The sequence below is a fragment of the Myotis yumanensis genome, unplaced genomic scaffold, assembly GCF_028538775.1.
Source record: "Myotis yumanensis isolate MYYU_CA2020_CCGP unplaced genomic scaffold, mMyoYum1.0.hap1 SCAF_1, whole genome shotgun sequence".
NCBI classification, from domain to species: domain Eukaryota; kingdom Metazoa; phylum Chordata; class Mammalia; order Chiroptera; family Vespertilionidae; genus Myotis; species Myotis yumanensis.
This window is the reverse complement of record NW_027223752.1, coordinates 189708401-189721108: the sequence shown is the minus strand read 5'-3', so window position 1 is coordinate 189721108 and position 12708 is coordinate 189708401. Positions and strand designations below refer to the sequence as shown.

General features: G+C 40.8%; 1 protein-coding gene across 4 annotated transcripts in view; it reads left to right on the top strand.

Moving 5' to 3' along the window:
* The window catches only part of BMP2K (BMP2 inducible kinase), a 134824-nt gene that overhangs the window by 39896 nt on the left and 82220 nt on the right, over positions 1–12708 (top strand). For all 4 annotated transcript variants that reach the window (XM_070394215.1, XM_070394223.1, XM_070394207.1 and 1 more), the window contains exon 2: positions 9999–10117. In XM_070394215.1, the coding sequence (XP_070250316.1) occupies positions 9999–10117 (119 nt within the window). The remainder of the gene's footprint in view (positions 1–9998; positions 10118–12708) is intronic.

Below are 12708 nucleotides of genomic sequence, written 5' to 3'. Positions count from 1 at the left end.
ACCAGAAACTTCGTGTCCTGAATAGATACTTATAGTTATATTAGCCTTTTTGTAAGCATTTTTAATGCCTACACAAGATGCTATCCTATGTGACATTATTTACCATTTTTAATCATTTGCATGTTGCTGGAAATATAGGTTTCCACATTTTCAGCTATAATTTATAATGGAATTCTATAAATAAAATCGAGACAAAGAATATGAATATTTTTTGCCCTAGCTGGTTTGGCTCAGTGGATAGAGTGTTGGCCTGAGGACTGAAGGGTCCTGGGTTCATTTCTGGCCAAGGGCACATGTCTGGCTTGTGGACTCGATCCCTAGTAGGCAGTATGTAGGAGGCAGCCGATCAATGATTCTCTTTCATCATTGATGTTTCTATATCTCCCTCTCCTTTCCTCTCTGAAATCAATAAAAATATATTTATAAAAAGAATATGGATATTTTAAGGTTCTTAATATATGATGTACAATTTTCATGTATGATTATGGTAGTAATATTTACTAATTTCCATATTCACCAAGAGTGGATGAAAAAATAATTGATTCCAGAATATTTTTGCTAACAAATATAATGATGCTTTAAATTATTAAATGATGATTTTGGGTAGAGGGATTTTTATTTTAGGCAGTAAGGAGCACAACTATTCATTGTGGCTATGATAGATGATAAAGGAAGGTATAAATGAGGATAACTCTTAGGTATATGTCTCTTGTTTTGATCTTTTCTCTGGACCTTATACTTGCAAATCTGCCAGTTCCATATCTCCAATTGGATGTCCAGTAGGCATCTCTAACTTAACATGTGCCCAACTGTGCTCTTGATATTTTATTCAAACCTTTCCTGTTGTCTGTCAAGAACTGTTAAGAATTTGAGCCCCAGCTAGTTTGGCTCAGTGGATAGAGTGTCTGCCTGAGGACTGACGGGTCCTGGGTTCGATTCTGGTCAAGGGCATGTACCTTGGTTGCAGGCTTGATCCCCGGCTCTGGTTGGGCCCGTGAGGGAAGCAACCAATCAATATGTTTCTCTCACATCGATGTTTCTCTCTCTCTGTCTCTCCCTGTCCCTTAAAAAAAAAAGAATTTGAGATTTTACCCTACTTATAAGCTGTCAAGGTAGCTTCCCATAGTTTCATGGATGCTGGCAGAAGAGATGAGACATGAAGGATTTTATTTCTCACAGCAATAGCTGCAGCCAGAGGATCAGCATTGGCTCCATTTCCCAGAGCCTCTGTTTCCACAGGGCTATGTGAAAGGGCCAGGTGACACCTGCACATGGAGTGGATTGTCTTACAAGACAGGAACCCTGAGCTTAGGGTACTGGAACCTTTTATAATGGGCAGCAGGCCAGCCCCAGGGAAGAAGGGGGTGGAGGATCAACCTCTAGTTAGTTTTGTTCCTAGCATCTAGCACCTTTTACAGTGTTTGGTACCTGTGAGCAGTTTATATATACAGGGTATCCCAAAATGTGTATACACACTTTAACAGCTGATAGCTTAATTGATGTTACTTTCTTTTTAGCCAGACTAAGCTTTGAACAAAGGAAATTCATCCTAAAATGCTACTGAAAGTTTGAAAACACAATTGAAGTACAAACACTGCCTTTATAATTATTTAAAGTGTGTATACATTTTTTTGGGGGGGACCCCCCAAATATGTATACACACTTTAACAGCTGATAACTCACTTAATTTTTACTCCTTTTCAGGTTTAACTGATTTGAAATAATGGGTGAAGCCAGACAAAGCTTTGAACAAAGAAAATTTATCCACTAGACTTTTTTATGGGGATACACAAAAGATAAAGTTTACGCTACAAAACTGGCAATATTTGATGAATTGAGGTTGCACAAATACTAAACGAAACGATTTCTTCATGCTTACGATTCCAGTGCTTTGCCTTATCAGTAGTGCCTAGACCAGAATGGTCATCAGTTTGAAAACAGGAATTGACAAAAAAAAATATTCATTTCTGAAGATTTGTATAAATTTTGAAAATGAATTTTATGCTAATAAACACTGATTTTATAATCATTCAAAGTGTGTATACATTTTTTTTTGGACACCTATATTGTTGAATGGATAGATGAATGATTTACATGGTAAAGAAGTGAAATTCTGTTTTCAGAATTTGTAGCATGTGTTAGAAGTACTATATAGTCAAATAAAGGGAAATGATGAATTAGTGATTAATTGCTTTTTATTCATAGAGGATCAATATAATGATTGCAGCTTATCAATTAGAACTACTTCCAGTACAACCAGTTTATTAATGTTAAGTCATTCACTCAGCAGATACTTGAGTACCAGGCAATGTGGTAGGCATTGATGATACTTGGATAAATGAGGTGTACACAGTCTCTGTCTTATGGAACTTACAACCCAGTTGTGAAGAGAGGTACTGAATAAGTATAACACATATAAATGTTGTGGTGGATAAGTTTTTAGAAGTTTTTGTTGTAGGGGTTGCAAACTCAGATGTCTGCACAGGCCAGGCAGGTAATGTAAAAGTAAGAGTGAGAGCATTGAAACAGCCAAGAGTAGAGGAAGCTGTGATGAACTGCAGAGAACATGAACTGTGTAAATGGTACAGCCACTGACCGCTCAGTTTTATTGCTATCATATAGGAGTGAGGACCCATTCTTTCCTTATTTCCAAGTTTTTTCAAGAGAAACTGAAAAGTCTAGATTGTCATCCAAGGTATCACAATTTTCTAAGGTACTGTGTAGTCCAAATCAAACATAGTTTTGACTTACAGTCCTCTTTTATATAAGGAATATAGCCTTTTAACTAAGGTTCTATCAAGAAAAAAACTCTGGAGTTGTGAGGGCGTGAGGGCATTCTATATAGATTACCCTATTTTCATTTTATTCCTCCTAAATTTTAATGTTATTCCCAAATCCTCCCATTTGTAATTTATACACACACACACACACACACACACACACACTAGAGGCCTGGTACATGAAAATTCATGCACTGGAAGGGGGCGTCTTTCAGCCTGGCCTGCCCCCTCTCACAGTCCGGGAGCCCTCAGGGGTGGGAGGCGACAGGCAATCAGGGGAAGGCGACGCCCCATCACATCTCTGCTGCTGCCACTGCCGGCAGCACAAGCCTCGGCTGGCCCTGGTTACCTGAGCCTCAGGTGGCCCTGGGCGGCTAGGCAGCCACCATTCAAGGCTTGCCTGCGCCTTGAGCTGACCCTGGGCGGCTGGGCAGCCGACATCTGAGGCTTGCGTGCGCCTCCGGCTGGCCCTGAGTGCTGGGGGGCTGAGGGGACTGGGGGGCTCCGGAGGCAGGCGTGCGGCGGGGCTGAGGGGACTGGGTGCCGCCATCTTTGAGGGTGTGACAGTCAATTAGCATATTCCCTCTTTGTTAGATAGGATATATACAGATTTCTTATGGCATAGCTAACAAGACGAGGTGTGGATATAAAAATCATTAGAACATGAAATTCATAAGGGGAAAAAAAAGACCTTCTGACTCCATCTTACCAGCTTTGTGTTATTGGACTAGCTGCTTACCTTCATTCTTAGTGCTTAGTTTATTCCTCATCTATACAATGAGACTAACAGTTAAATTACCTCATGATGGTATGATAATTAAATAATGTACTAGGAAATGCTTTGTATGTTGTCAGGGCTCTATGAATGTTGTGTTCTTGCCTTTTCTTTTCAACTCCTCTTCCTCCTATTCCCCAGCCATTCAATTGTACCTGACTCATTCTTTTATTGCATTGTTCTAGATAGCACCTACTGATACAATAACTTGGGCAATTTTAAAGTTACTAATCCTCTTTAGGGATATTTTCAGTTTTAAAAGAAACTCCTAGAGTCATTGCCTTAACCTAATGTTATGAAAGTTTGATGTACCACAGGCCAGAGGTTATTGGGTAGGCAGATCTTTGGCTAAAATCCCACAACCAAATAAATGCCTGTTCCACTTATCTTGAAGACAGCTTTCAAATAACATTGTTTTCTTTGGCAGTGGTTGAAACCAGAAGTTGCTGATAGCTTGGTATTTTCTCTCTCGTTGATTTGCATGATGTCTGAAGATAAACACAATACAGAAAGACCACATATAATTTTATCTTTTCCTTCCATCTCTCTTCTTTCATTCCTAGGGAAACGAACTTGATAGGAGTAAACACTGCTAAAACCCAGTCTTTCATAAACATGTGCTTGTGTGTGTTGGGATGTTGGAGCTGTAGGTATCTAGGATACCATAAACATTTCAGTGGCAAGAGACTTATGGTGCCTTTGGGGAAGTTGTGTCTGAATAACAAGTAGCAGTGTCTTTCTTGTAAAATAATAATTCTCAATGGTGGTGGTAAGGTTTTGGTAGATGGCAAGGGAGAAAAAAATTACCTGGGGAAAAAAATCCTGTATTTCTTGTTGTTGTTGTTTTTTTCAATTTTATTATGAAATATTGAAAGAGCACTATAGTGAATAACCATATACCCATGATGTAGATATAACTACTAATCTTTCCTCTATACATTTTTGAAAAAGCACATGGATAATTCTGAATAAGGTTGATGTATGTACTAGAATAATTATTGTTCATTTACTTAGGTGGCACAGAAAGGTATTATGGTTAGTTAGGACAATATACCCATATTAAGAATGTATGTGTGTTTAACCGTTAAGCATTATTTATTTATTTTTATTTTTCAATTACAGTTTACATTCAATATTAATTTGTGTTAGTTTCAGGTGTACAGTGTAGTGGTTAGACAATCATATACTTCACAAGGTTTTGCCCTGATATTTCCAGTACCCACCTGGCACCATACACAATTACAGCAATATTATTGACTGTGTTCCTTATAATTGTACTTTACAATCCTGTGACTATTTTATAACTACCAGTTTGTACTTTTTAATCCCTTCACTTCTTTTACCCAGTATCCTTTAAGTATTAATGAGTAAAATGACATGAAACCTACAGCTGACTTTCAAATTGTTCACCAATAAAAAACAGTTTACTTTCAAGATTGGATTTAATCAAGGATTATGTATGGCATTTTATTGTAATGTCTTTTACAATCTAGAATAACCCTGCCCCCTCATTTTTTTTTACTTTACATGTGGAACACTGTTCAATACAATTAGCCAAAGAGTATCTTGGACTTTGTAGGTTTGTTTCTTTTTGTTTCTTAACTGGAAGTTATGCCTTAAGACTTATTAGGTTAAAGATTTTGGCAAAGGCACTGCATAGGTAATGCTGTTTACTTCATATTCTATCACATCAGGAAGCACATAATGTCTATATCAGCGGTTCTCAACCTGTGGGTCGCGACCCTGTTGGGGGTCGAACGACCCTTTCACAGGGGTTGCCTAAGACCATCCTGCATATCAGATATTTACATTACGATTCATAACAGTAGCAACATTACAGTTATGAGGTAGCAACGAAAATAATTGTATGGTTGGGTCAAAACATGAGGAACTGTATTTAAAGGGCCAGAAGGTTGAGAACCACTGGTCTATATTAATGCCAGTGTTAGTGATGCCAAGATTTCTTCCTTGTAAAGGAATGTTTTGCCTTTTGACAATTTGGCATCACGTGACTATTCTATTTCTCATCAACCTTTCATCAAGGATTTTGGTGTACATTGAGGATTCTTGCTGAATCAGTGTTTTTGTTTTTTTTTTAAATATATTTTATTGATTTTTTACAGAGAGGAAGGGAGAGAGAGAGTTAGAAACATCGATGAAAGAGTAACATCGATCAGCTGCCTCCTACACACCTCCTACTGGGGATGTGCCTGCAACCAAGGTACATGACCTTGCCCGGAATTGAACCTGGGACTGTTCAGTCCGCAGGCCGATGCTCTATCCACTGAGCCAAACCAGTTAGGGCTGAATCAGTGTTTTAATAACGTACTTCTCAGTTTTGATATCTTTTTCTCCCAATTCTGTTGACAGTCTTTACCATTTTGGGGAGTGAATAGTGTCCTTCAAAGTGTTGGCTAAGATAATGGGTTGAAAATCAGGATTATAGAAAACATTTAATGGTATGTAATTTTATTGACTTATTTCAAGCTGGATTTTCAGTTCTTTGGAAAGAAAGTACTGATTAGGAGCCGAGAATCATTTATTGATTGCACGTTATGCCTGAAGAAATTAATTTCTTGGCTAAGAAACTGTTTTACTTGTAGTCAGGTTATGTCAAAGAAACTAGTGTATGCTAGTTTTAGTAAGGCATTTAAAAATACCTCTTTCAAAAAAAAATAAAAATTGGAGCCATTTGGTTAATTCAAAAGTGTTTTAATAATTATGCTCTAAACACATTGATTATTCATTTTGCATTTACAATGAGTAAATGATTATTCATTTTGTATTTACAATGAGGCCCTTTGTCAGGTTGCTTAGCATCTAGTGAAGAGACAGGTTGATCAACAGATAGGATCCAGGTATGCTATGGTATGTACAGGAAGCTATGAGAGGTGTTTTTTTTTTAATGCCAACTCAAAAGTTTATTGACATGTTCTAGGTATTTCTTTACAGTAGCAGAAGCCAAATGGCAGAGTAGTAAAATAAAACCAGTAGGGCTTCTCAGATTAGGCTTAGTTTTACATTACTAATCATTTTTTTAAAAAATCTTTATTCAAATTATTACAGATGTCCCTCTTTTTTCCCCCCATAGCTCCCCTCCACCTGGTTCCCACCCCACCCCAGGCCCTCGCCACCCCACTGTCTGCATCCATAGGTACTGACATATAAGATCTTTGTCCCATCTCCTCCCACACCCCCCCCCCCCCCACACTCTCCTTCCCCCTGGGAATTATCAGTCTGCGCCATTTCCATGCCCCCGATTTTATTACATTCACCAGTTTATTCTGTTCATCAGATTTTTTATTCATTTGATTTTTAGATTCATTTGTTGATAGGTATGTATTTGTTGTCACTTTGTTGTTCATAATTTTTTATCTTTACCTTTTTCTTCTTCTTCCTCTTCTTAATGAATACCCTTCAGCATTTCATATAATACTGGTTTGGTGGTGATGAACTCCTTTAGCTTTTTCTTGTCTGTGAAGTTCTTTATCTGACCTTCAATTCTAAATGATAGCTTTGCTGGGTAGAGTAATCTTGGTTGTAGGTCCTTGGTATTCATCACTCTGAATATTTTTTGCCACTCCCTTCTGGCCTGCATAGTTTCTGTTGAGAAATCAGCTGATAGTCGTATGGGTACTCCCTTATAGGTAACTAACTGTTTTTCTCTTGCTGCTTTTAAGATTCTCTCTTTGTCTTTTGCCCTTGGCATTTTAATTATGATGTGTCTTGGTGTGGTCCTCTTTGGATTCCTCTTGTTTGGGGTTCTCTGAGCTTCCTGGACTTACAAGTCTATTTCTTTTACCAGATAGGGGAAATTTCCTGTCACTATTTCTTCAAATAGGTTTTCAATATCTTGCTCTCTCTCTTCTTCCGGCACCCCCATAATTTGGATGTTGGTATGCTTGAAGTTGTCCCCGAGGCCCTTTACACTATCTTCATATTTTTGGATTTTTTTTTCTTTTTGCTCTTCCGGCTGGGTGTTTTTTGCTTCCTGGTATTTCAAATCTTTGACTTGATTCTTGGGATCCTCTACTCTACTGTTGAATTTCTGTATATTATTCTTTATTTCAGTCAGTGTATGCTTAATTTTTGACTGGTCCTTTTCCATTTTTTTGGCATTCTCACTAAGATCCTTGAAAGTCTCACTGAGTTCCTCGAAGGTTTCTAGAAGATTCTTATAACTGTGGTTTTGAACTCTATATCCTGTAGTTTGCTTTTTTCCATTACTTTCATTTGTGCATGTTTCTTTATCTCCGCATTTTGGCTGTTTCCCTGTGTTTGTTTCTATGTATTGTGTAGCTGCTAAGTCTCCTTGAGTTGGTAGAGTGGTCTTGTATAGTAGGTGTTCTATAGGGCCCAGTGGCTCAGCCTCCTCAGTCACCTGAGGTGGACACTCTTGGTGCACCCCTTTGTGGGCTGTGTGCACAGTCTTGTTGTAGTTGAGCCTTGATTGCTGTTGGTGTCACTACAGATTAGGCTTAGTTTAGGAATTGACCTCCTGGCATATTGGCTGTGAGGACCAGCTGTGTCTACAATGGAAGAGCTGCTGTGCAGGAGACACCCTTATGGAGCAGGACTTGCTTCAGTGGGGCTTTAGTGCTTCTCTGAGTCTGCCCCTTGAGTGTGTCACTTATGGATGTGAAGAGTTTTAATCTGGTATGGTCTCACATTGATCACTGGGTACACTGGCTCTTGGATCTCCAAGGAGGTGCAAAGTCAGCCACTGCCTGGGGCCACCCCGCAGGAGCTACAGAGAGATCTGCAGATTCTTCCTCTTTGTATGGGGTTTGGAAGTACCCAGATGAGGCCCAGCTGTGAAGCAAAGCAGGCTGCTGTGGTGCTGACCTTTGCCTTCTTTTGATAGCTTTGGGGCTCCCTAACCCAGCTGCAGTTTGACAGGTTTTAGGCTGAGAAAAGACCGGCCATTCATATGCAAAAGCCGCTGTGCTCAGCTTGGGTGAGGTTGTAAATTGGATGGGGTGCGGTCTCAGGGGATTTCCAGGGTGGAGCAAACAGCCATGGCTGCCAGTCAGCCCTGCACCAGGGAGGTCCCAGCCCAGGAACTATGACAGTTGCGAGCACCTCTGTCTGGAAGAAAGCCACCTCTGCATTCCTGCCCCGATGCCAGACAGTTCAGTTTCTGCCCGTATGTTTCTGGGTCCCCCCGAGTCTCGCCCAGCACTGGAGTTCAGAGCAAGTGGGAGCTTGTATCTTCCTCCTGATTAAAAAAGCAGCACACCCGGGTGCCATCCTGTTCTGTGCCTCCACACCTGCACCCTCCCACCAGTCTCAATGTGCTTTCTTCTTTACCTCTTTAGTTGTAGTACTTCCACTTAGACAGCTTTCCCGCAGTTCTGGATAATAGCTGTTCTGTATTTTAGTTGTATTTTTTAAAAATATATTTTATTGATTTTTCTTTTTTTTTTACAGAGAGGAAGGGAGAGGGATAGAGAGTTAGAAACATCGATGAGAGAGAAACATCGATCAGCTGCCTCCTGCACACTCCTTACTGGGGATGTGCCTGCAACCAAGGTACATACATGCCCTTGACCGGAATCGAATCTGGGACCCTTGAGTCCGCAGGCCGACGCTCTATTCACTGAGCCAAACCGGTTAGGGCTTTAGTTGTATTTTTATATGGTTGTGGGAGGCAGGAAGTACATGTGTTTACCTATCAGAGTTTTAAAGAAGTGCTCTGCAAGCTGTAAGGATGTCTAATTATATGAACAAATAAATATTTATTAACTACTCATTAATGCAGTATTGCATGTCTCCAATATATCTGTTGCTTACTTCCAGGCCCTTTTTGATCTTTGCAAATACTAGTACATTCTGAATTGTGGTTCGATTTAAAGTTTTTAAATTATTGGTAAGGCATATTCTCCTCGTCTTAAATAACATCAGTGTTTGGTCATCACAGAGGAGGCAGAGGCTGATGGGTAGGCAATCACTAGTATATGCCAACTATAATATTAATTTATATGTGACAATTTCCACATACCACATAAAAGGTATTCACATGCAAAATGAAATTATGGTATTTTAATCTTCAAAACAAATGCATATTCATTTTCTTTTTTTTTTTTTTAATATTTTAATAATTTTTATTTCTTAAAGTATTACAAAGAGTATTACATATGTCTCCTTTTTTCCCCCCCTTGACATTCCCCCGGCCCCTACCCCCGCCCCCCCCCCCGCCCCATGTCTTGTGTCCATTGGTTAATCTTATAATGCATATTCATTTTCATGTTGTCCTCTTAAGTGCCACTTCATGATTGTCATAAGAAGTCAGTGTTTCAATCTAATTTATTAATTGCTTACTGTTCTTACTTTTGTCTTGGGTAGAGTCAGTTTATTTCCCTATGAGATTAAGTTCCTCAATATTACATGATTTTGCAAGTAATTTCTGATTCTTTTTAACTAATTGGTACTTGTTCTTCTAGGTGGATTCTCCACAGTTTTCCTGGTGCGGACTCATGGTGGAAACCGCTATGCATTGAAGCGAATGTATGTCAATAACTTGCCTGACCTCAACATTTGTAAAAGGGAAATTAAAATTATGGTAAGTGTAAGAGTAATTCCATTTAAAAAATTGGTATATTCTTTTGGTTTTGTACTATAACTTTAACCAGCTTTTAGGCAAACTGCTTGTTGGTTTATGCACATCTAGAAAACCTTTGAACCTCATTAAATTAACTTGGAAAATTATATGGGAGTTTGAAGTATATTCTTTGTAGCCACACTTAGGGCTAAATACAGCCAACTCTTTCCTGTCCTCTTTCTTTTCTTCTTTACTGTTGTTCAGTGGGCATGTTATTCTGCTTTCTTTTTTAAAATTAACTATTGATAATTTTGAGGATAGAAAAATGTAAAGAATTATATAATAAACACCAATTTACTCACTACCCAGGTTACTAATTAGAACCTTACATACAGTTGAAGTTTTTTGTGTATTCCACTCCAAACATATCTCTGTACTGTTCCCATCTGGAAAGTAACCACTGTCCTGAGTTTGGTGTTTACCATTCACAGAGGTGTTCATATATTAATTGTATGTGTTTGTATTCACAGACAGTGATTAGTTTTACTTTTTATTTTTAAAATCATGCCATAAATTGTTCAGTTTTTTTTGGTGTACTCTGCAATATCTAAGATATCCTATAGCAAGAGAACAATTCTTTTTAAATATTAGGAAAAGTAAAAAGTATTACTTTTTAAAAAACATTTTTCTTTTTAAAAATCCTCACCCGAGGATACGTTTATTAATTTTAGGGAAAGAGAAAGGGAGAAAGGGAGAAGGAGAGGGTGAGGGAGGGAGGGAGAAACATCAATTTGTTGCTTCCTAACCTGGGATCTAATGGGCAACCTAGTAATGTGCCCTGACCCAGAATTGAACCTGCAACTTTTTGGTGTACAGGACAACGCTCTAACTAATTGAGCCATTAGGCTGGGGCTAAAAAGTATTTTAATAGGCCATTAAATAAAAATTCAGTAAGCAGTAAAAAAAATTACAAGATAGCAATTTCCCTGTTTTCTAACATTCTCAGTGTTCTGGATGGCTGCTGCTTACTGTTCTTGTATGCTCCCACCTCCTTCCCTTTTTCCTTATCATCTACTGTTTATCAAGTGCTAATCTACACTAATAAAAGAGAAACATGGTAATTAGCGTACGACCGCTACCCTTTTCATTGGCTAATCAGTGAGTATATGCAAATTAACTGTCAGCCAAGATGGCGGCCGGCAGCCAGGCAGCTGGAAGCGAACATGAGGCTTGCTTGCTGCAGTGAAGGAGGACTCCAACGTACCCCGCCTCACTTGCCGGCCTCTGAGCTACAACTCTAAGCAACTATGTACTATGTTGCAAATAAGAAGATAAACAAAACCCCAGAAAACGGCTTTCATTCAGCCGGGCTTTAGCAACATTGTATCGATGTTTTCAGCAGCAAGGCCTCAGAGCTAAAGCTGGCCTAGAATAAAAAAAAAAAAAAAGAAAACAAGGAGCGGTTGGAAGCTTCAGTCACTCGCTTCCGGAAAACAGCCCTCAGCCCCTCACCCAGACTGGCCAGGCACCCCAGTGGGGACCCCCACCCTGATCCAGGACACCCTTCAGGGCAAACCAGCCGGCTCCCACCCGTGCACCAGGCCTCTATCCTATATAGTAAAAGGGTAATATGCCTCCCAGCACCGGGATCAGCGGAGCAGTGAGGCTCCCGGCACCGGGATCAGTGTGACTGGGGGCAGCGCCCAAACCCCCTGATCGCCCTGCGGCTCTGTGTGTGACAGGGGGCAGGGCCACAACCTCCCTATCCGTCCTGCTGTGTTCGTGACAGGGGAAGGCGCCCCAACCTCCTGATCAGCCCTGCTCTGTGCCTGATAGGGGGGAGCTCCCCAACCCCCTGATCGCCCTGCGGCTCTGTGTTTGACAGGGTGCAGCGTACCAACCCCCTGATCGGCCCTGCTCTGTGTGTGACAGGGTAGAGCCATAACCTCTCCATCGGCCCTGCCCCGAGTGTGACAGTGGTGGCGTCCCAACCCCCTGATCGGCCCTGCTCTGTGGGTGATAGAGGGTGGCACCCCAACCCCCCTCCACGGGCCTTGCTCTGTGTGTGACAGGGTAGAGCCATAATCTCCCCATTGGCCCTGCCCTGAGTGTGACAGGGTGCAGCGCCCCAACCCCCTTATCTGCCCTGCTCCTGAACAGAACCTAGAGATAGGACTTGGCTGGAGATCCTAGACAGAACCTAGAGACAGGACTTGGCTGGAGATCCTAGACACAGAACCTAGCGAGAGAACCTGGCTGAAGGACCTAGACACAGAACCTAGCGAGAGAACCTGGCTGAAGGACCTAGACACAGAACCTAGAGAGAGAACCTAGCAAGAGAACATGGCAAGAGAACCTGACCAGAACCTGGCTACAGAACCTGACTGAAGATCAGGGCTAGAACCTGGCTGGAGAAATGGCAAGAGAACCTAGAGCCAGAACTTCGCTGGAGGTCCTGGCCAGAACTTCGCTGGAGCTTCCGACCAGAACTTTGGCTGGAGATCTTGGCTAGAGGTCCTGACTAGGCTGCTGATCAACTGAAGGCTGTCTCCGAGTCATTCCTTCTTCGCTGACTCCGTCCACACCTTTGGGGACCCCTGGACCTGCTGGGG